The sequence below is a fragment of the Clytia hemisphaerica genome, unplaced genomic scaffold (genome assembly GCF_902728285.1).
Source record: "Clytia hemisphaerica strain Z4C2 unplaced genomic scaffold, Clytia hemisphaerica genome assembly, whole genome shotgun sequence".
NCBI lineage: Eukaryota > Metazoa > Cnidaria > Hydrozoa > Leptothecata > Clytiidae > Clytia > Clytia hemisphaerica.
The window spans coordinates 2,408,491-2,432,388 of NW_027104101.1; the positions used below are offsets into that span (position 1 = coordinate 2,408,491).

A 23,898-nucleotide genomic window follows, 5' to 3' on the forward strand; every position below is an offset into this window, starting at 1 on the left:
TGCTCTAAATAGCCAGGTTTTAGTATACAGTTTTCCTTATTTTTGGGATACCATTTTCATCCCCCGGTTATTAGACTCCCCCCCCCCGTTTATTAAATTTTGAAATAATTTGGGAAAGGGAAGGCTTTTACATTGGGAGCCCCTGTACTATTCGGGACCTCAGAGTATTTTTTTGATCATTTTCATTTTCATGAATCCCAAATTTTATCATCTTTCTACTTCTTTTGTTTTTCATAGAACATGACGTGACAATAAATAATGATAGCGCTCGACCAATCAACATCTTCGAACGCTCATCATCATAACAATGCTATTGTTCAAATCTTAATTTCTATTGGTGGAGCAATATGTTTTCTAACACTTATTGCTTTGTTCATTTCGAACGTTTTTAATGCAATAACCGGATGTTGTAAAAACTTATTCGGTGGCAGCAAGAAAAAAGAACATCCGTTACGAGGTAATAATGATCTCAATGATAATAGCTTTTTACGGAATTCCGGTAAAAATAAACAATATGAGCAACTCAAACCAGGAATGAAGATTAGACCGACTAGTTTGTCGGTGGAAAGTTTAGACTCTTATAAAAACGCAATGTTTGAGATTCCGGGCATGATGGTGGCTAATGTTATTCAACCGATTGAAAATTCATCCGGTTATTCTACGGCTAGTTATGCAGAAAGTGTACATTCTGATACTACGGAAGGTTCCGGTCGAACAACATTTACGGAAGAAATGGTACAACCTAATGAGAAGGAATTGTTTCCGGGTCCGGCTGGTTCCGCACCCAAACGAAGATCAGGACAGGTACAAAAACAAGTGAATTTCCGTAAAACATGGCATTCCGAAAGTTTTGATCAATCTTCTGATTTTGTTGAAACTTTTAATCCGGAACTATACGAAACAAAAGTTCGTCGAACACAAATGGCTGGTTCGCTTGGGAAATTGAAATTCTCATTACAATACGAGGACAAAACTAAACGTAAATTAATAATGTCTTTACATGAATTACAAGATTTACAGTATGTAAAAGGAACTGAAAACGTAGTCGGGTTATATATCACCGCTATGTTGATTCCGGAACGGGATTATCGGTTTCAAAGTAAACAATTATCACGGAACCGAAATATACAATTAGATGAGGTCTTCACGTTCCATTCGCGTCCGCATAACCGTGATTTCGAAGCGCGGACAATACATTTGACGGTGGTGTATGTTGAAAGATCAAGTAAAGAGATTATTTATGGTGAATCTCGTATGCCATTATTGAGTCATGAGATTTATTCACAAGTACCTACTGATTTGACGATTGGAATTAAACCGTCACCACCTAGTGTGAGTTGTTTGTTTGTCCGTTCGTTTTGACCAGTAGCGTGATGGGTTTACTAAAATTCGGGCAAACTGGGGAGGTAATTTTAGAAGATTTTGATTTTGACGCCACCTATATAGCGAAAGTGGGGTATTTTCTCTCTTTATTTGCCAAAAACTGCCAATTCTAAGGTGTAAATAAGCAAAGGAGCGCGGCAAAATCAGAGGCGTCTTTTTACGCCTTCTGTATTTCGGCGCCCTCCCCCCAATGAAAATTGGCCACTGGGGGGCACTGCCATTTGAAATTTTGCCAAATTCCAAAAGTCAATTTAAAGAAAAAGCAATAAAGTTTTATTTTAGAATTGAGCAAAAGCTTTTCGATTAAACCCGTCTTCAGTGCTCTTTACAAGCGATGAAGATGGGTTTAATAGAAAAGCTTTTGCTCAATTTTAAAATTAAAAATTGTTGTTTTTTCTTTAAAGTAACAAATGATTTTAAAATCTGATTTAGTAGTGATGATTCATTCTTTTTCATTTTCCAGGTTGAAATTGGTGACGCGCAAATTGTGTTGAGTTATTCAAGCGAGCAAAAGAAGTTAAACGTGATGATCAAAACGGTTAAGATCAGTAACCAAAATATGCTGGACCATCTAACAGGTTTGTGTATCCCTTCTTTCAAAAAACTTTTTTTCTCGTAGTAATCACGGAGTGGCCTTTTTTTGTTTATGCAATAATTCTCGCCAAGTTTGCAGTTTTGAAGGATCTTGTACTGTATATTGTTATAAAGTTACAAGCAGGTTTAAAGAACTATTATATCAACCCGATATCGACTTGTTTCTGATTTTGTGTTAGAGGTTTTCTAAATTTTGCCATAACATAAGAGAACTTATTTTGTCTTAAACTTAGCCGAACAGTCCCTACTATTCGAGGCATATCCAAACTACTCCTTCCCTGCATGTGTCAATTACGTATACAATTACTTTGGAACGATGTGTCATTTCTTCGACAGTTTATACAAAATTGGTCCTCTTTCGTAAAAAAGGAACGATTTTTACTAACTTATCTTTTGTCATTTTAGGATTGCACATCAAAGCTCATTTGGTACGGCTCGGAGGTGATCGATTGGGTAAAAAGAAGAGTGTATCCAAGACTTTAACTAATACCTCATCTACACTAGTAGAATTTACAGATCACATGACGTTCGAATTAGAACAAGAGAATTACTTATTGTGCACTTTAAAGCTCCATGTACACGGGAAACATAAAATAATGGGCAAACATTTATCATTGGGAAAAGTTCGTATTGGAGATTCGAATCGCGATGAAGGAGGTAAAGTACATTGGAAGACTGTCATTTCTTCTGAAGGTATTGGTTGGACAATGTGGCACCCCATCTATAATGCTTAAAGACGATCGGAGAGAATCAGTTACTTGGTGTTTTCTAATGGTTAAAGGGATAGTTGTTTTGGAGAACACGACGGTCTATTGCATAACTAATTATTCCACACTTTAGTGGATGCAAGTAAAACAAGCGGGAAATTAGAAATTACCTTTAAATAAGTTTTGTTCAAATTGGCACGCTGACATTCTCCCGAATTAGCATTAATTAAATATGTAAAACAGAGTCAATAGGTCGTCATGTTCTCCCAAACGGCTATAATCAGATGGTTTGGCATATTTAGCATGTCAATTCCTTCTTATTCTGAGCAATACCACAAAATATTCTTTGGCTAACTATTTTCCAAAGTTGAGATTTTTGAAAGAAAACTTGTGATAAATCTCAAAAATAGTTAGACGCAAATACTCGGAGGTTTTACTCAGAACCATAGAAGGTTTCTGTAGGCTAAGTATTTCAAACCATCTGATTACCCGGGGATTACCCCTTCAAGGAGAATTTTAAGAGGACTTGGAACTAGGCTGTCTCATCTTCTTCAGACTGACTTCCCAGTCTACAGCGCATTGAAGTTATATCTTGAGAGTGAACTAATAAAATATAAGCCTGAAGGGCCAGAAGCGAATCTTTTTGGTCGGATTTGAAGCCTTATACTTCATTGGAGTGAAAACTGGGTTCTATAACACTTGAAAAAAAATATTCTGTGGATACTTGCGTATTAAGCTATCTTAATCATTCATTATAGGATTTTCTCGCTCTAACATGCTTTATTCATGGTTCGGTAGGTTTTTCACTATCTACAATCAGTGACAAAATATGTGGCAATTTCTGGCAATTTCTTGAAAAATCCCTTCCCGCCTAATATCAGTGTTGATGTGAGCTTTTTCTGAGCATGGTGGCAACCTTTCCACCCATCAACATTGACACTTTAGTTACAGATTGTAGTTTTAAAGGGGCTGCACTAAAATGTTAGAAATATGAAAATCAGGCAAAGGTATGTTTGCCACAGAAATACATCAAACCCTGAAAAAGATATTTCTTTACTTATTTGGAACTCAATTTATAAATTTTCTTCCGACACATTAAAGCTCTGAAGGTCGGGAAATTTTTGGAAATTGGCTCGCTCCGTTAGAGCTTTAGCGTGGGCGGCCGCCAATCCGCCATCGGAATATAAAATAATTTCTTTACATACTGTTGACGCTCTCTGCTACAATTCGATACGCTCCGATATTCGATAACATTGAAAGTCACTGTGCTCGTGAACAAGAAACTCTTGTAAACGACGATCTACTATTCGATATGCTCCCTAATTCGATGAAAATGAAATTCCCTATGAAAATGGAAATTGGAGAGCGTCAACTGTATTTTAAATTATCTTAAAATCTGTCATACCCAAGGTACTGGATATTGTCATATCCAGACTACTGGATTAAGTTTATAAAACCGTTGTATTTGTGGGGAAAATATAAATTTTTTGTGGAAAATGTTTTTTGAGATTAAAATTTCCATTTGTATTTTTGTAATAAGTTATTTTCTCGCTCTTAAAGGTTTTGTTTTTACATAAGTGTTTCCGTTTCATATCAGACACATATTTCATATTGGGACAGTGTCTGCCTATTGTTATATTGTGCTGATATAAACAAAAAATTATTTTTATTTTCCTCTTTCTGACCAATCTTGCTCCACATTCGTGTCAAGTCAATGTTAAAATGCTTGTAAATTAAAATTGACGAGTAAGCAAACGTTATCACTCTTATTTAAAAACAAAACCTTTAATTATTTTTTGTAGCATTTTTGATAATATTTTTTGTTGTAAGATACTCTTGAGATTCCATAAAACATAATTCTTTTGAATATTATTCTTCGCCGCACGTTTATCGCTTCGTAATACACTCTGTGCGCATTGTCTGTTTGATAAAGAAACTCCCGACCCGGAGACCTGAAAAAATCTCAAATGAGAAGAGACAATGACAACAAACCCTCTACGGCAATGAATTTTGAAATTAGCTTTAGACAGTGGGTTCGACTGACAATTCCTGCATTAATAACACGCATGCGTAATTTGTCGTTCTTTTAGACCACAAGTAGTTATTTCCCGTGATAAACAAAGAAAATGAATCGCAAAGAAAGGGGTGGTACAGTTACTTTCGGTCGGGGTTGTGGACGGCAAAATATGAAATTTATCGTTCTTTGTCGTTCTTTTTTGTCGTTTTTTTTATGAAATTTGTCGTTCTTTTTGTCTATTTTTAGTAATGCAGGAATTGTAAGATAGAGCCTCTCAGATGCTGTGTACTGTGTACTGTGTACAGACAAGGTCAAAGTCAAAAAAGTTAATCGTCGCGATATTTTACGTAATACCCGAGTCACTGACCTCTATAGATCTAAATCAAGAATACCTAAGAAACCTTTGAAATATCCTATCTTTGAGAAACTCTTTTTACTAGAGGATGAGCAGAAGCCTAGGACTTGTAGACAGTCTTTTAATTACTTTCACGGGGTCCACGGCCAGCGGGCTTGGCTACCTATTAACTGAACGGAACATGGGAAGGAATGGGGATTAGATATGGAATTCCTAGATTTCAAACACTGATTGTTTGCCGCTCATCCATCGCTGCTTTTTTATGGAGGCGGTGACATGCTATTTTTGAGTTGGGAAATTGGGGGGGTCACTCGATTCCGAAACGATGGTATGTGCCGCGCAAAATCTGCATTTCAAAATCGTACCCTTACAGTGCAGTTCAATATGGCTGAAAAGGTGCCCTTTCAGTGCATTTTCTTATGATTTACCCAACCCTTATAGTGCACTATATTTTTCAGCTGTAAATCTGCGTGAAAAAAGAAGCTTGGGAAATTTTCTGTTTAAAAAAAAAACTGAGAAAATTATTCTTGTCAGCTGTAATTATCAGACAATAGAAACTTTTTCAAACAAACAAGAAGTAAAAACTCATATGAGTGCCCCCCCCCCCCCGGTGTCCTTCTTAGCTTAGAAAGTCTACTCCACTACTGTACCTCTCTGTAAAACTGAAATCTTTATCTTTTTAGTCTGGGAGGGGGGTTTCTTAGGCAAGTAATTTTTTCCACTAAAAACACCGAAATTCGGAAACCTGTAAAACCAGGGAAATGATATAGTGTAACTATATCATTTCCCTGGTAAAATTAGTAGAACCTCCCCACCCCAGATCTAGTTTGCATTGCACGTTTGATAAAGAATCATGGTAATCAGCCGACCAACAACGTTTTAAAGGTTTGGAAATTTTTGCAACCATAATAAGCATAACCAACGGAAAATCTAGGTTACGGAAAGCCGTTATGGGACAAAATCAGTCTCCTGATTCGGGTCGATCGGGTCTCTCATAGTCTGAATCACAGACCTCTACAAAACCGCAGGTAGTACAGTATCTATACGAATTCAGCCTCTAGGTCTCGGTTCTCCCACTTAAAATTCGTTCCCAGTTTTCCTATATATTGGCGCCTTGAAAAAGCGCGGGAAAAATACCACGCACGTGTGATTCAAAGAATTATGAAACTTAACTATCAGATTTTCCTGGAGATAAACCCTAACATTGTTAACACTTATTTAAGAATTTTACTGAAGCTTTTATCTGTAGGACAAGTACACTTTCGTTTTCGATTTATGATTTATTTTTCAGAGCCACACTCACGCACTTGCTTGTGCTTGGATCAGCTTGGATGTTGGAAGACACACAAGAACACACGAAGGACAGGGTCAGCTCTCTCTCTAACAAACACAAAAAGGACAAGTGATAAATGCTTCAAAATACACACTGGTAAAAACTTAACCCCTTAACTTTGCATTTATATTCTTTTTGGCAGCTTGGTAAAATCATCGTGTTTTCATTTTGAGAAATACCTCGCAAGTGATCGATGACGCAAGCAATTAACAAAAGAAAAAAAAGAAAGATCAAAGAGATTTTCTTTAACCAAGATTTAAGATACCTTCGCCAATCTTGGGAATCTCCATTTTTCGATATCTTATTCGCCAGTCAGGATTAACCGCCTAAATAGGAACAAATTTTTCGATTTCACAAATATTCTTATCTAGGATATAGGTACTAAATCTAGGAATATTTTTTATTCTAAGATAAGAATATTTTAGAAATTTTTATTTTACACTAAAACTAAAAAAAGTCGCATGTATCAATTATCATCTATGTTTTCATTTAGGTATTTGCTAACTGTGTTCCAAATTTCAGAAAGATTCGTCAATGCAGTATTGAGTTATTGCATTTTAAAGTTTCCAGACAGATTCCACTGCTTATTAATTGTCTATTTACACATCAAATCCCGTTTTTTGGTAAAGAGAGCCTTAAAATGTTCCTATTTAAGTATTTTTTAACAAAAGCTAAGATTTTCCACCCTTCCACCCACCAAAAGTGCTGATTTTTGGAAGAAGAAACCACGTTGTATTATTACATCTATTAGTCATAACTTGAACATGCGACTTTGTTTTGAAAGGAAAAATTTGGAGAAGAAAGAAAATGTTCCTAGCTTAGAATAAAAATTATTCCTAGATAAGTACCTATATCCTAGATAGGAATATTTGTGAAATCGAAAAATTTGTTCCTATTTAGGCGGTTAATCCTGACTGTTCGCACTTTTCGTGACGATTACTAGGTGAAAACTAGTTTCAATCAGCAATTCCACGCCCCTTCAATTTTTTTCGTTCTTTCTAGTCCGTGGTAATTTTCCGGGAGTCAGGATTCGATTATTATCAGTTAGGGTCAGGGTTGGCAGTTACATCAATATGCCAAAAACATTTTCTTCAACCACCTTCACTTCAAGATAGGCCACCATAGAATGAACTTCCTTTTACAGGATGAACCATATTCATGTGGCTTTCAGCCTTGCACTCCATCACAGAGCCTATTTGAGATATTTTACTAACTAGCCCAGAGAAAAATTTTAAACCTTTATTATTTGATTGCATGCCTTTTTAATACTCAAATATAAAAAAATTGAAAAATTTTAACTTGGTCATTAGTCAAAAAAGTCATTAAAATTGATTAGCCTTTGCGATGGAGTGCAATGCTGAAAGCCACATGAATATGGTTCATCCTATAAAAGGAAGTTCATTCTATGGTGGCCTATCTTGAAGTGAAGGTGGTTGAACAAAATGTTTTTGGCATATTGATGTAACTGGTTGGACTCGAGAGTCATAATATAGGGCCGAAAGCCCTCTTAGGGGCACTCGTACCCTGTGACTAAACATAGGGCTACGTTACAACCCTTTTAGGGGCACCGGTAGGGTTAGGAGTTATAATATATAGGGTCTGTAATTTACACCCTATAAGTATTTGCGCATCTCATATACTGCAGTGTCTCGTTAGCACAAGTGGTAGGGCGTCAGGTTTGGAAACAAGGTTGCTTGCATTTGGTGGTTCGAACCGAGGTGTGAGAGTATAGTTTTAGAATTAGCAAAATAGCTTCAAATAATCAAATTCAGAAAAAAATAAGTCCAGAAATCAGAAAAAACAGAGTTAGAGATAGGAAATAGAGAAAAAGAGGAGAAGGGCGGAATTGGTGATTGAAACTAGATCTTTCCCGATTACTACTCTCATATAAATCCTACCATGAGAGTGGGTAACTTGCATCAGTGGAGGCTAACATGCATAGCCCTCAAATGAATGACCTGTCTGGTCATTAAAATACAAAGTTAAGTCAAACAAAAATGGTAGAGTAGAGCTGTGAGCGGAGCTGAATATAGTTTATTTTAATGACCAGCTAGGTCGTCATTCATTTGAGGGCTGTGCATGTTTAGCCTCGGCTGATGCAAGTTATCCACTCTCACGGTATCACCACCAGAATTGGCGAAGTTTGAATACAAAGAATTGACTTTTTCAATCATCTGCGGTGGAGCTCAAGTTATCTGAAATTGGAATCGTCTAAGACACAATGTGCAATGAATTGTAACGGACATTGATTGTTGATTTTAAAGTTGTTAAAAGTGGAAAGTAATTATCTTGGGAGTAAATGAACTGAAAATAAATTAATATAACAAGCGTGAGTGACGTCAAACGCTCCATCGTTTTGCCACTAATTTGGTCTTCTTCGTTCAGGACACTCGTGGGTGTTCCACTACAGATTTTTTTCATATTTCGATTTAAAAGCCTACTCGGTGCGAAAGAGAAATTGTGTATTTTTTAATACAAGGTTCATTAAACTCAAATCAAATGACTTTGGAGGTTCGGTGAAATGGTGGTGGAATGGTCGTCCCATGTTGCGTAAGATAGTCCCAAGTTGGAGCAGTTGACGGTATGTCCATTATTATGTTGTAAAGAAATGTGAAATATTTTTGTGTTGATGTAGAGTCATAGTGAGTCTACGATGTTCTCTACCGTTTTGACTTTCTCGACGTCACAACTATGTGTAAGTACTTTCGTTTACATAATGAAAACGCACAGATTTTACCAAGCTGTTTGGTTCTCTATCGTGTTTATAATTTGATTTTTTGGGCTCACAAAAAAATGATAAGCTTAGCCAGATATAAGCTAAGAGACCCAAAATCAACCTCCTCCTCATTCCATCATGTGTGTAATATATCTTTTTTATGGTTACTGGTAGTGCCAGATTGTACCCTAGTATTATTGTCTGTTTTACGGTTTTATTTATAATGGGCAAGATTGCTTTATCCATCCAAGACAATGCCTTTTAGATAGTCCGGTTCTGCTAGGCCAGAAGAGTAGACCGGTCCTGTAATTTTTATAAATTGATAATCTGATATCACTACTAGGTCTTAAAACATCAATTGTGGACACGGTTGATGTTTTTTATCCACAGTCAATCATTTTTATGGACAGTCAATATCCAAACATCGACTGTCAATACTTTTCATCAACTGTCAATATCCAGATATCAACAGTCAATATCCAGACATCAGCAGTCAATATCCAAACATCGACTGTCAATATTCAAACATCGGCTGTCAATACTTTTCATCAACTGTTGAGATTATTTAATTGACTGCTGATGTCTGGATATTGACTGTTAATATCTGGATATTGACAGTTGATGAAAAGTATTGACAGTCGATGTTTGGATATTGACTGTCCATAAAAATGATTGACTGTCCATAAAAATGATTGACTGTGGATAAAAAACATCAACCGTGTCCACAATTGATGTTTTCAGGCCTAGTAGTGTATATACAGGACAGGTGCAAGCTGTCAGGCAGATCTCTGCCCCAAAAATTTACAGTGGGAAATTTGAAGTTAGCGCTCTTCTCACTGCTGACTAAAAATTAAAACCAAATTTCAGAGCTTGCATTTTTCTAAGAAAGTGACCAGTGATGAGTGAAAGAATAACAAAATTTGATTGGCTGTGGGGGTCAAACCAAGTTTAACAAAAAGCCCTATCTTCAGAAAAAAATGAGGGGTCACTTATCTTTCAACCATTAGTAGTTTTTCAGATAGTTCCATTTCTTAAAAGATTTCTGTACAAAAACCTCCCGCCATCTTTCAACATCTCAAAAAAAAAAATCAAGGCAGAAATTATGGGGGGGTATTATATTGATAATTTTTTTGCAAAAGAAAGCTGAATAAACTCTCTTTAAGTTGGAAATGAAACACTTTTGCTAAACAACATTTCCTTCCTGGAGTTAAGTAAGTTTGAAGAATTTTTTTTTCAAAAATCCTGTTTTTGTCGCACCATATGAGTGCTCCCCTCGTTTCAACCGTCATTATTAGGATCTGAGAAATTCAAACTAAAAATAATCTTGGTCTGTATCTGTATAATCTGTATATGGTCATATAGGATCTTGCATAAATTGACGTTTGAGTAATTCCGTTAGAAAGTCACTGTAGGGTCTTCTTCAATTCAATGTCAAACTCTTTTTGGGCAGGGTTTCAAATCGAAAGGTATTACTAATTTTCTCGCTCAATCCTAGTTGAAAAATAAAGTTTTAGACATTAAATTAAAACAACATAGTATTATGCACTGCTTTTTGAAAAAAAATAAAGTTTTTTGTCTCAAGACTGCACAAAATCTTTCTTTGATTTATCAACTTGCCACTTTGCAACTTTATTCACTTGTTTATCTATTGCTTTATCTACTCGCCACTTCACTACTTTATTTATTCGTTTATCTATTGCAATTTATCAACTCGCTACTTTTCTACTTTCTTCATTCGTTTATCTATTGCTTTATCAACTCGCCACTTCGCTACTTTATTCATTTGTTTATCTATTGCTTTTTTATCAACTCGCTACTTCGCAACTTTATTCATTCGTTTATCTATTGCTTTATCAACTCGCTTATTTCAAAACTTTCTTCATTCGCTTATTTATTGCTTTATAAACTCACAACTTTACTCAATCATTTATCTATTGCTTTACTCGCTACTTCAAAACTTCACTATTCTTTGCTTTGTCTATAATTTCTTACTTCAAGTCTTACTCGCTTTTCTCGAGAAATGCATTGAAGATAGTTTCGCATTTTCTTCTAAACAACATGGCAAAATAATGAAAATGCTTCTCAAACAGTGAAAAAAATTAAAATTGAATTAAATTCCAAAAAATGTCAAAAGACCACTTTTGTCACAAAAGCCCCCGCAAAATCAAGCGCGAAAATAAATCCCATTAAAGTAGCCTAATGATAGAGCTGTAAGAAAATTATTTTTATATATTATGATACAATGTATAGCAATGTGCCCTCCCGGTTATTACCATAATGGCTTTATGGCAACTCCTGAACTTGGGCACAGGATGTACGGTTATGTATGATTATTATGATTATGATGTAGGTGTATGTTATATATTATGATATACTTAATAAGCTTCTATAAAAAGAAAACATGTATATCATAATAAAAACCCATTTTCCTTCAAAAATTCAGGAGCTAAATTTTCTCTAAATACAAAAGAATATTTTCCTTTGTAAATACGGATGAATAGAAATATTTTGGCAAATTGCCCTGAACAGGACAAATAGCAAATCACTAAGGGTCAGTGGCTCTTACTATACAAGGAATTTTGAGGCTGAAATTTTCTGAAAAAATAGGAATATCCAGACCTTGAGCTAAGTTAAGCTTCTTATAAAAAGAAAACGTGTACATCATAATAAAAACCCATTTTCTTTAATAAAAACAAGAACTGAATTTTCTCTAAATACAAAAGAAAAATTGGGAATTACATAACTTAAAGTCTTGTGCTTCTGCACTTGTTCAAATGTACAAGATATGTGATATCATCGAGCACTATTCAATATAATTTCATGACAATGATTTAAATACAAAAGGATGAATAGAAATATTTTGTCCTGAACAGGACAATAGTAATTCACTAAAGGTTACTTGAGTTTAAAATATTTTGTAAGATAAGGTGCAAGCTTTTTTTCTCGATTCTGCCCTAAGCACATCCTCTTATTTCTTGTTGGTTTATGAATTAAACACTATTCAAAGATCTTTGTTTTATGTGGAAATATATCTGGGCAGGCTCCTGTAGTTAAATTTTTTCAATTCCAAAATTAAATGACAATAGTTGGACCATAAATAGAAATAAGCCACATCAGTGATTATCAATGCCCAAAAAAAAGAAAAATGAGGAGCAAAAAGATCCTCATGAAGGAAGACCAAATCATTTGACTTTTGGAGATTTTCTTGTTCTGAAAAAGACTGCAGGAAAAGACAAGACAGACACTGAGGCTAAAATATCTGATGAAACTGCTACTAATTCGAATCAAGGTGCATGTGCTTTGCCAGCTGATACAATTGAAAGTACACCTGTGTATGTTTGCAGGACAAAGAAAGGTGGAATACCAGTGAAAGTTGAGAACCGATCAAGTGGGAAAAAAGTTACCATCATTGAGCATGTTCTAGGAAACAATAAAGTTATTCTTCAAGAATTGAAGACAAAACTAGGAACTGGTGGTGTTAATCACGGTGATTTTATTGAATTACAAGGAGATTGCAAAACAAAAGTTACAAAATATCTCAATGATAACAAACACCTGTTAAAGCCATACGGTACCAAATTATGATATATTTCATCAATAATTTTTAACTATGACTTTTGTAAATAGAAAATGTTTTTTTTACTATTAAATCTTTTTAACCAATAAATATCCATTCAAGTGAATTATTGTATATCCATAACATAATTTAAAGCTCTTTTTTCGACCCTGTTGAAAATTTTTGTCTATGCCGCCACAACTTCTGCTTGAGCAAGACAGATCTAGGCGCCAAGGAAAACTAATCTTTTTTCCCTCAGAGACCAAGAAAGTATGTAAAAGCATAATTTTATTCACCTCTAGCTGGAGAAGAAAGTCATTATGTTTGATTATATGACATTCTTTAGAGATGGAGATTGCATTTTTCAAATAGCACATTGTACCTTTAATCAATGAAAGAAAAATTTCTGCTCTTTCCAATAGATTTTACAAACACCATTTTTTTAAATCAACAAAGCTTATAATAGTGAGGTCTGTTAGCACAAAAATACTTCAGATGGTGATAAAAGCATGAAATTGGGCACAGGTGATCCTTAGAGGGTCTAAAACTTAATTTTAAACACTAACACTAAATTTTGCCACCTGGCCACCTGCCAGATGATGTCATCAGGTGACTGGGTAAAAATTTATTTTTTTTGAAAATATTTAAAATCTGGTGGTTCCTACGGAACAAAATCAAGGTATAAAACATGCCTTGAAAATCTTCCTATCAAAAGTTATGGAGGTTGAAAGTTTTGTGATGACGTCATCACAAGCCTTTCCAGGCAAAACCTAAAAATCCCGTAATAACGGAACTAGTTCACCAAATTTGGTGTTTTATACATGTCAAAATTCGAAGTTTCTTCTGCTGCTTGGGTCTAAACGACAAAGGAAGGCTTAAAACATCCAAAAAGATTAGTCGATTGTACACTGTGTTCCTGAAGGGAGAACGCTGTGTTGATTTGCCTTGTAAATCTCGAAATTTAAGTTTTAGTGTTCTGTAGAATTTAAAGCTTTTAGTTCGATTTCAACATCAGACTCAGAAAAAGCAATAAATTTTGATATGAATTCATGTATAAAACATCAAATTTGGTCAATTTGTTCCAAAATTACGAGGTTTTTAAGTTTTGCCTGGAAAGGCTTGTGATAACGTCATCACAAAACTTTCAACCTCCATAACTTTTGATAGGAAGATTTTCAAGGCATACTTTATACCTCAATTTTCATCAGCACTTCATGCTCTTTCCGCTAGAACCATCAGATTTTAAATATTTTCAAAAAAATATATTTTTGCCCAGCCACCTGATGAAGTCATCTGGCAGGTGGCCAGGTGACAAAATTTGGTGTTGCTGTTTAAAATTAAGTTTTCAGCCCTCGAAATTCAAGTAAAAGTAAGTCGGCACGTAAGTGCCGTCCAAATCCGGCCGAAGGCCGGCAAAATTTTGCCGACCTAAGCTTGTTTTTAGGTCGGCAATGCCGATCTGAGCTATATTTTAGGTCGGCAAAGTTGTTTAAAGGCTACGGCAATGTTTGTTTTTTTATTTGAGTGCGATATGGTTCTTGTTTGAGACTTTCATTTTACAGTTACAGGATAAAAGAATAATAAAATAACAAAACTCTTTTAATACTTTTTGCTGTTAAGGTCGGCTTTGCTGACCTAAAAGATAACTTATGGTCGGCTGCCGAGAGAATCAATGAATATGGTCGGCAATGAACTGCCGACCATACGCACTCTTTGGTCGGCTTTTAGGTCGGCACTGCCGAATGCCGACCTGAAATTCGAGGGCTGAGTTTTAAACCCTCTAAGGATCATCTCTGCCAAATTTCATGCTTTTATCACCATCTGAAGTATTCTTACGTTTTTATGTGCTAACAGTCCTCATTATAACAAGTAGTTATCATTATTATTGTTATGACAAGGTGGTCTTTTTTGGTGCAATTTCTCCTACCTCAAAGCTTAAAATCAAGTTGAATTCAGTGTTATGGTAAGGAATCCTTGATGCGGGAATGTCTCTTGAAAAGAGAAGAACTATTGACAGGTGTGATTTTATCACTGATTTTGCAGCTTCCATTTAGATTTTCGAAACCACTGATATTTGTTTTGTTATTTTTTTTAGTTAACAAAAAAGTAAGAATGCCAAGATCTCGTAAAGCAGAAATCTCACCTGAGAACATTATCCAAACGTCAAGAAGAAGTAGAAAGAAAGTCAATTATGATGAAAAAATTATTCAAAAAGATGAAAATGATGACTCTGATTTTGAACCAGAACAAAACATAAGGACACCTATTTCTTCAAGAAAACGTAAAAATGCTCCATCTTCGACTCGTAAGCCTGTTTCCAGCAGTGATGACAATATCCCACTAAAGATGTTATCAAAACGAATGGATGAGAAAGCTACAGTTACTGATGAGGCTAATAAAAACAATAGTTCAACAGTGTTAATGCTTCAAGAATCTACTCTCGGACGTCCAAATCTTTCTGAAGATGAAAGTTCAGATAGTGATGATGAACAAATAACTTTCAAATCAGTCCCAGATAATTTTCTTAAAGAAAACCCTTTTAAAGGTGTTGTTGAAAACACAGAATCTCAATATGATAGAAAAGAGGCAAAACTTGAATCTTTGTCGGTTTCTGAAAATGAAGACACCAACAAGGTAGCTGAAAAGCTGAGTTCCGATAAAGATTCTCAACCCAGTGAAGCCAAAAATGTTATTAAAACTAAACCAACGTCGTCTATAAAGAAACTTTCAAAGCGTAAATCTGACAGCAAGTTAGAGAATGCTTCAAAGAAACAGAAATTAACCACTTCCAAACAGAAGAAAAAACCAAACAGAAAAGAAATATCAAAAAAGAAGTTGGACAAATCAAGCAATGAGAAATTGGACTTAGCGGATATTATGAGCAATGGAAATTTTGATGTTGGATTCTCGTCAGATGAAGAAAGTGAAACTTGGGAAGAAGTTAATGGTAATACATGTTTTTCTTTACAATAATACTATATAAAAACATAAGGCTTCCATGACCAAAATATTAAAAAACAGAATATTTTAGACTTTGCAGACTCAATTTATTAGGAAAATGAACAAAAATGCCTACAAAGTGGTGAAAATAAGAACATGTTAAGAACATTTTTAGGCTTAAAACTCAAAAAGTTAAGAACATTGGAAGGCTTCAAAAGTTTTGGATGTTCTTATGAAAAAAAATGTTTTTATCTTTGAGAAAATAACCTGTCAATTGATCTTTTTAATTTTTTTCATCTTTTCCTAACACTAAGTTTGTACTAAATGAAGCAATAAAGTTTTTAAACTATATATGCACAAATTATTTCATCTCATTTCATCCACTTTTGATGTTTCAGAAGTCACAATGACTTCACCTTCTAAGAAGATCAAAGTGGAAGATCAAAATGTTGATGTCAAAGATGTCCAAATTAGTGTTGGAGTGACTTCTATTCATCAAAAGAAAAAGTATATTTTTACCCTTTCTTCAAACTTCCATTTTAGAAAGTCCCTTTATGTATCCAGGAGAAGATGGACTAATTTGAAGTGTTTTAAAACATTTAAAAAAAAAATTTATTACAGATTATTCTTCCAATGCAATAAAATTTTATTCCAACTTGGTCCTAGGTCATTTCTTCCATTCATTGTACATGTCTTTTTTACAAGCAAGTGTCTACCTCTGTATCAGGCTCGCATTATGCTTAGCATTCTATTGTTTTCAAACAATAGAGTCATTGTTTCGGTACCAAAAACTGAGCCAGCATATGCTTACAAACGTAATGCTTATAAAAGAAAAACATGTATTGAATTTTCCTCACCCCCAGAAGGAAAACCCGACAAGAAAAGATCTTCATTTGGTTGCGACAGATGGCTGGGAGAATCTTACGAGAAAGAAAACAACTTTTACACAAATGCCATATACTCTGTTTCTTTGCAAGCTCATTAAAGAAAAATGAAATTTGCAATAATCCTACAAATCAGGTATGGAATCGTTAGTGTACCAGTTCTTAAGAAGATTTAATTTTGTGTACATTGTGGATTTGAATGGGTTAATTTTATGATATGCTGGTACACGTTGTGTTTTTTCGTTTTATCATGGATATTCTTAACTTTTTGGGGAAAATCGTCCTAAAATATTCTTACAGCATTCTTAGGTTAGGATCCTAATTCAGACTAGATTTAACATTTAGTACAAGCGTCTCAAGCATAAATTTTTGTGAAATTGTTGAGCTTTTTGGGGGGTACAGTAATTGGCAATTTACAGTTAAATATGCTCTGAAATGGCATTCTTAGGTTTAGTAGCTAAATTTTGTGATGGCGATATTCTCAGCATAATCTTATTTTTTAGCCAATTTCATCATAAATATTCTTATAATTATAAAGTACATTCTTATAAAAAAGAAAGCGTGTATTTCATTATTATCTATTTATAATCAATGCAATAATTATCACTTCAAAAGTTCAACAGCTCAATCGGGAGTACTAGTTTCTGTTTAATATAGTTTATATTTCACTTTCAGGCTATCTGTTTATCTATGCTTCCTTTGAACCATGCTGAAATGCAAGAAGGGAAAATGCAGAATTGGGGTCTACCTCAAATAACACGTCTTGTAACATGGTTTCAGAAGGAAATCCCAAGTTGTACTGAATTTACTTTGTATATTGATAAGGTATTGATTCGCTTAGTCTCGATTAATGTCACAAATTACATCATGTCACTGCGAAAATAAATTTTATAACTTTGGTGAATCATGAAATAGGAATAGTCAAAGAATTTAATGATCGCATACTATATCACTACAAGCCAAGCACTGTATTTGATACCATAATCCTGTCAACTTTGGCACCTTTTTTTTATTCATCTCTTAAAATAGTGTATTTTTGTGCATCCTTTATTTTTCTTGTAATCTCTAGGATATTTTTTGAGTGTTTTTGATCCGGGATCTTTTATACCCCAGAGGTGTTTTAAAACCTTATTAAAGGACTTGTTTCTTAAAAAGAGCACTAAGATGGAGCTTTACAAACTTATTATGATTACTGATTCATGCATCTTTTGATTTTAGTGAAATAATATTTTGGATATTTTCAGGAGGCAGAGCAAATAAAGACTTTAAACAGAATTCACGTAAGAATATTTTGTTATCAATTTCAAGATTTTGCAAAGTAGAGAGATTTTTTTTTCTCTTAAAATACTAGTAGCTGTTTATCTGTAATCAAGTTAAATTTTCTAAAGATTAAAAATCATGTATTTTTCAAGAAAAGGTAAATTATAATTATTTAATTATTTTAAACCTTTTTGCTTTTAACAGATCTTGACTATGATTTTGAGAGCTCTGGGTTTCCTGACTAGATTGGTTGCATCTTTCCAGCCGATTTCTCCAAAAGTCAAAGACTCAGATTCTAATGTGAGTGTATTGGGGTTATGGGTCAGAATTTGAAAATTTTAAAGTAATAATTATGTTAGCTTTAAAGTTTTATATGATTTGATGATTTGCATATTTTGATAAAGAATTTAGATCGAAAAACCTTTTTTGTTGTTACTCAGTTTGTATTGAATTAATAAATTTCCATATATGGTTTATTTTCTAGCCAAACTCTCCAACACTGAAAAATGAGGTAATTTTTGTTCATGTAATGTTTTGTTTTCTTATGGAAGAACTCAATATATTATCAGGCCTTCTGACCCCTACTATAGGCCTAAGAACACTGCTCAATCGCCCATTTTGCTATCCAAAGTTACAATAAAAGCAACCTGACAGTACTTGCCTGATGATTTTGAAAGCCTGTGATTAGCACGAATGTGTGTGTAATAAGTATGCAATACCAAATTCGTGGATGGTTTTGTAGACAGCGAGGGCTTTAAAAGGGTTTAGAAATCGAACGATGGTGTTTTCGTGAAACCTTCAAATTTCTCAAATTGTATGATTACACAGAGCTGACTCTCTCTCTCTCTCTTATTCGATCTTCAAGAGGCCAAAAATTCCCTTCGAGTTAGAAAAGGATTCGAATTACAGAGAGTAATTTAAACCACTTTTCAGCTGTAGGGACCAACATTCTAGCTCGGATTTCGAATAGATAAGGTTCGAATTGGAGAGAGTTGACTTAATTTCTTTTCATTAGGATGAAAAGAATACAGAGAGTAATTTAAACCACTTTTCAGCTGAAGGGACCAACATTTTAGCTTGAATTATAGAAAGATTCGAATAAAAAAGGTTCGAATTGGAGAGAGTTGACTTAATTTCTTTTCACTAGGATGAAAAGAAACCATCAACCAGCAAACAAAAAGATCCAACCTCCAGTAAAAAAAACAACACCAAGAAGTCAGAAAAAGAGGTCAAATCACCTTACTTCAAAAATGAAGATTCTAAAAGTTCAATCAAGAAAGGAAGTAGTTCTAAAGACTCTAAAACAAGAAATAAAGAAGCTATTCCAATTTCATCTACTAAACGAAGTAAGACATGGTCAAAGTTTCAAGGCTCAGGTTTTCTTTTTTGTGTGGTTCACTTTTTGGTTTCTTCCCTCAGCTGGCCAGTTCTCCTTAGTACATCTTTTGGGTTCCATTTTCATTTTTGTAATACAATAGAAAAAACAGTACGGGTAACAACCCAGGAAATTTTAATTGTATATATTAATAAAGAATTCCGTAGGGAATTTCCCTTCTGTCCACTTTTTCTTTCAGTTTGAACCACAAGTGATTTTGTGGTTTAGAGATGCCAGGGTACAGGATGCAGTGCTGACGAGTCCTAATAAGGACGAAATGCATATATGCTGCTCTGCCACCCAAATCTACTGAGTGAATGTAGTTGGACAGAAATTCTTATTTCTTCACATTATTTTATAAATTTTTTTTTGTTCAGGTAAGACATCAAATAAGAAGGAGAAGATTGAAACACCAAGGAGTGAAGGTCGAAGAAGAAACACAAAGAAAGTGAATTATAATGAAGAGAAAATGTTACCGACCGAAGAAAGTGATTCTGACTCTGAAGACGAATTTGAAGAAAGTGGAAAACTTAAGGTACAGAAATTCCTTTAACGTTTATCTTTGATATCAATCATTATCAAGCTGCTTGCTGTTAGATTTTGTTTCTTATACTCTTGCAGCAGAGAAATGGGATGGAATAGAAAAAGTGCTTCTCTGATTACCCGAAGTGTTCTGATCGTGTCTGTTGAAAACTCCTTTGTTTTAGCTTTAATTTGGTCGTTACAAAAAGTTCAGAAAAAAACGGCTCGCCATGCGAAGAGGGCTGGTTTCTATATGCTGTGTTTATAAAAGTGGTTTTATGTTTTTCGTTTTTGATCCATTACTTTTTAAATTTTCATTATCCAGTAACAAATTTTACACTAACTTGCAGTCTGAAAAATTCTCATCACAATGATACCAAATTATTTCTAAAAAATTTGATAGAAATTCATCAAAGACAGATTTGATTTCTTATTTTCGTGCACTTTAGCTTTTAATCTAATTATGCGGTCATGATGCCGTTATATCATTAGAATCGCTAGAAAATTCTGAGCAAGAAATATAGGTATCTTTTGGTATAAAAGAGGTCTCCCCAAAATATAAGCCCCTAAAGTTTACGCATAATTTTGACCTGAAACAAAAGAATTTCGTCATACAACGCTAATTATACAACTTTTTTAAAGTAACAACAAAAGAAATCCATCAGCTCGAAACAAACTCCCTTAAGGGCAAAAGACCTGGTATATGACGAGCCGTTTGTCTATTGTTCTGATGAAGCTGTTTTTCCTTCTCTTTACATTCCTCTGCTTGCAGTAAATATTATATTTTGCGTGGCAAAAAGCCAAAAAATTCTAAAGAAAGGAAGTGATGCTGTTTTTGTCAAGTGACTTGATACATATTGGTCCTAGATCAATGTAATTTATTCTTCAGACAGTATTAACTCTATCTGTCGTTTAGAATCAGTCTGATGAGGCGTTTTGAGAACATTTTAGGCCAGTAAAAATCAGTAAAAATAACAGCTGATCATCGAACAAAATGTACTGGTCTTTATAAAAAGCTTTGCTTCACTTTAGAAAAAGACACCAGCCAAGAAGATGCCACAAAACAAAGACCGTAAAGGAAAACCCAACAAGGATAAAGACTTTATACCACCAAAGAAAGGCCCTCCAAAAGGATTGTCTAAAGTCTCTACTGTCCCTGGTATGTAAAAAGTAACTGGCTTCAGTTAATACTTTGTTATTACCCTAAGAAAACACCCCTTTGTCACAGACCTGCTGGGACCCCAGCCCCACTGGAAAATTTGCTCAAATTTCGCCCTGCAGGAAAAATACCCTACAATCTCAGCCCCAAAGGGAAATTGACTGTGATTTTATCCCCCATTTGAAATTCATTGGAAAAAAATTCACTTCAAAACCAATCCCACTGTAATTTTTGTGCAGGGAACAAAATTCCCCATATGAATGCTGATAAAAATTTTCATCCCTACTTATGGAAAAACTGCCACCGGGGCTGTGAGACGAGGGTGTAAAAAGATACAGTTTCCTGGATCTAATTCGTGCCTAAAGAAGTTAGATTTTAAAGTTGGTTTGAAATTTAGGGTGATTATTTAAATTGAGTGGCGGGAGGTTTTTTTCATGACGTCCCAAAATATTTATGAATTTGGTTGATAACTCCTCACTCAGTCAAGGCTCTTTAATTTCGGATGACCCTAACAAATGATTTGAAATATGCTCTTGTTGCCTCTTTGCTTACTTTAAATGTTAAAGATTTTTACTTAATTTTATAGGTATTGATTATTGGGTTGAAGTATATCTACCGTCCCTTCAAGAATGGATATGTAAGTGTGATATTTGACGGACGACTCTCCTTGAATTATTAAAAGTTGGTCAAGTGTTTCACCCTAAACTCCTAACAACATGCATAATTTTAAGTGACACAAAATTATACAAAAACGATTAGCTCCGTAAAAGAATCATCTGGGAAACAAAATGTATGAATTTTGGGAATACCTTTAACGCCAAAATTTATTCCTGCCAGATTTTTAGTCCATCTTAGGCCATTTTTTAGACGCCAACCACGTTAATTATTAAACTTAAAATTGGAGGCACCCGATGCAGTTATTATGTGCACACGAGGATTTCTTATCAGACTGACTAACTAACTTGAATCATAGACTTGAATAAATAAAAACTTTATAGAAATTGAATTTTGTCGCGTATGCATGTTACAGTTATGTACAGTAGACTCACGGTTATTCGAAAATTATGGGGGAAAATATTGCATTATGCTTGATATCTCAGAGCATATTTCTTTTTCAAATTAGTTGACGTATTCTATAACTTTTTGATATTGTTAACAAAAGTAAAACTTCAATAAATAAAAAATCCAAATATACAACAAATAACTTCGAATAACCGGGAGTTGGAATAACTGAAAAATTCGGCTTCCCGCTAGATTTTCAGATGAACCTTTCTGATGTAATTGAGGCATTGTGGTTCAATCGAGCGTAAAAAGCACAAAATTTGAACAAAATTGAATCGACCGAAGGAGTATATTGAACTTTTGAAGAAATTACTTGTGAAGAGTGTAAAATAGCCATGAATATTGAAACCTGATTGCTTGAAGGAAAAAAGTGTTTTACTCACAGAAAATCAATGGTCTCACTCGACGATATCCCAATAAGAACAATTCGAATAACTGAAAGTCTGTGCCACTAACTCGATCGGGAAGATTCTTCCGAAATGGGAAGAACCTTCCCGAACGGGAAGAACTTACTCTATTTTTTTCTGCCCGTTTGGGAAGATTCTTCCTCTTTGGGAAGTTGAAAATTGACTGAATCTTCGGCGAAGCCGTACGATAACCGGCGAAAGTTGAAACATTTTTGAGGTGAAAAAGTATCAAATTTGAAGGTTTTTCACCGAAAGAAAAATAAACTTTACCGTAGAAATCTTGTACACCGTTTGGGTGTTAAGTTAATTTCCCGTTCGGGACGGTTCTTCCAATTTCGGAAGAATCTTCCCATTTTGGAAGAATCTTCCCGATCGAGTAAGTGGCACAGACTAACTGAGGAATCATCCTCAGAATCAGGTACAGAATAAATCACCTATGCTCGCAATATATCTGTAATCTTAAATTTTTGAGAGCTTTCCAAAAATATACAACAGGTCTTTCTTTTCTCAAGCTAAAATTTTCATTAAACTGAGACCGTCATATTTGTCCGAAAAACACACCAAAGTGTCCGAAAAAAATTGGCACCTATGTTATTTTGATTCCCCTACCCCTTAGCGACCTCAAAAAATCGAACAAATTTCCCTCTACTATAAGATCAGTCTCAAAATAACATGTTGCATATTTTTCTGATTTTTTTGCTTGAAGGCATCGAGGTAACAACAGAAAAGATCAATAAACCAGCAGAAATGGAATCGATAGCAACACGGCCTCTACAATACGTTGTCGGCTTCGATAATAGTGAGTATCTCACTACCCGGAGACCGAAAAGCAACGAAGCCCTTCTATCGGTTAAAGGTTTTTGTTTACATAAGTGTTCCTGTTTCATATCAGACACGTATTTCATATCAGGACAGTGTCTCCCCTATTTTTATATTGTGCAGAATAAACAAAATATTGTTTTTCTTTTCCTCTTTCTGACCAATTTTGCTCCACATCCGTGTCAATTCAATGTGAAAAAACTTGTAAATTAAATTTAACGAGTAAGCAAACGATATTAATCTTATTTAAAAACAAAATTAACCTTTAAATACAATTTTTACATCATTTCTAACCAATAGAAAGGCTTCATTACATTTTGGAGCGAAACGGAACCGTTATCTGCGAACATAGTCTAAATGCCAGTGTATTTTTGGTCCTTTAAATAGTTTCAAAGATTTGTAACAAGTCCGGGGTTTGTTTTTATTTTATTTTAACTTTTCACTAGTTCTCTCTTTGTTGAAAAACGTAATTCAGAAATGTGTAACTTTACTTAACGAGTTTTATCATTAGAGTCAAGTCTTTTAGGAGCTTATGATCTCTGGATATCCAAAGGCTCTATAATGTTCAAATAAAGCTGAGAATATAGCCTAAAAACCACTAAACCCATTTCAAATCGAAATATCCATTCAAACAAAGTGAATTTTGAATTACCCAAATACCCATCTTGATTGTAGCTTACAAAATTTTTTTCCTGTTATATAACGGGCTAAAAAGTGTTTTTATTTCAATATTCTTTTTTTTTTTGCTATACCTTAAGCCATATACCTTGAGAAGCTACATTACACTTACGAACATATACTACTTACAA

General features: G+C 34.5%; 2 protein-coding genes across 2 annotated transcripts in view; both read left to right on the top strand.

The window, feature by feature from the left end:
* The first annotated feature begins 209 nt into the window (after positions 1–209).
* LOC136813075 (synaptotagmin-5-like) lies at positions 210–2,901 on the top strand. The gene is made up of 3 exons (XM_067069602.1): positions 210–1,332; positions 1,847–1,961; positions 2,383–2,901. Exons 1-3 carry the CDS (start codon positions 259–261, stop codon positions 2,709–2,711), a joined length of 1,518 nt encoding a protein of 505 aa, XP_066925703.1. The 5' UTR covers positions 210–258; the 3' UTR covers positions 2,712–2,901.
* An 11,859-nt stretch (positions 2,902–14,760) lies between these two features.
* LOC136813076 (DNA repair protein complementing XP-C cells homolog) overlaps positions 14,761–23,898 on the top strand; it is a 64,124-nt gene continuing 54,986 nt past the window's right edge. The window contains exons 1-12 of the mRNA XM_067069603.1: positions 14,761–15,608; positions 16,000–16,108; positions 16,465–16,621; positions 17,161–17,310; positions 17,730–17,765; positions 17,950–18,045; positions 18,230–18,256; positions 18,893–19,091; positions 19,498–19,655; positions 20,675–20,801; positions 21,388–21,438; positions 22,977–23,069. Of these exons, the coding sequence (XP_066925704.1) occupies positions 14,774–15,608; positions 16,000–16,108; positions 16,465–16,621; positions 17,161–17,310; positions 17,730–17,765; positions 17,950–18,045; positions 18,230–18,256; positions 18,893–19,091; positions 19,498–19,655; positions 20,675–20,801; positions 21,388–21,438; positions 22,977–23,069 (2,038 nt within the window). The 5' untranslated portion in view covers positions 14,761–14,773. The remainder of the gene's footprint in view (positions 15,609–15,999; positions 16,109–16,464; positions 16,622–17,160; positions 17,311–17,729; positions 17,766–17,949; positions 18,046–18,229; positions 18,257–18,892; positions 19,092–19,497; positions 19,656–20,674; positions 20,802–21,387; positions 21,439–22,976; positions 23,070–23,898) is intronic.

Coding starts and splice junctions, on each gene's coding strand:
- LOC136813075 (XM_067069602.1), top strand. CDS start 259: ATGATAGCGCTCGACCAATCAACATCTTCGAACGCTCATCATCATAAC. Junction 1,333..1,846: donor TTAAACCGTCACCACCTAGT/GTGAGTTGTTTG, acceptor TTCATTTTCCAG/GTTGAAATTGGTGACGCGCA. Junction 1,962..2,382: donor TATGCTGGACCATCTAACAG/GTTTGTGTATCC, acceptor TTGTCATTTTAG/GATTGCACATCAAAGCTCAT.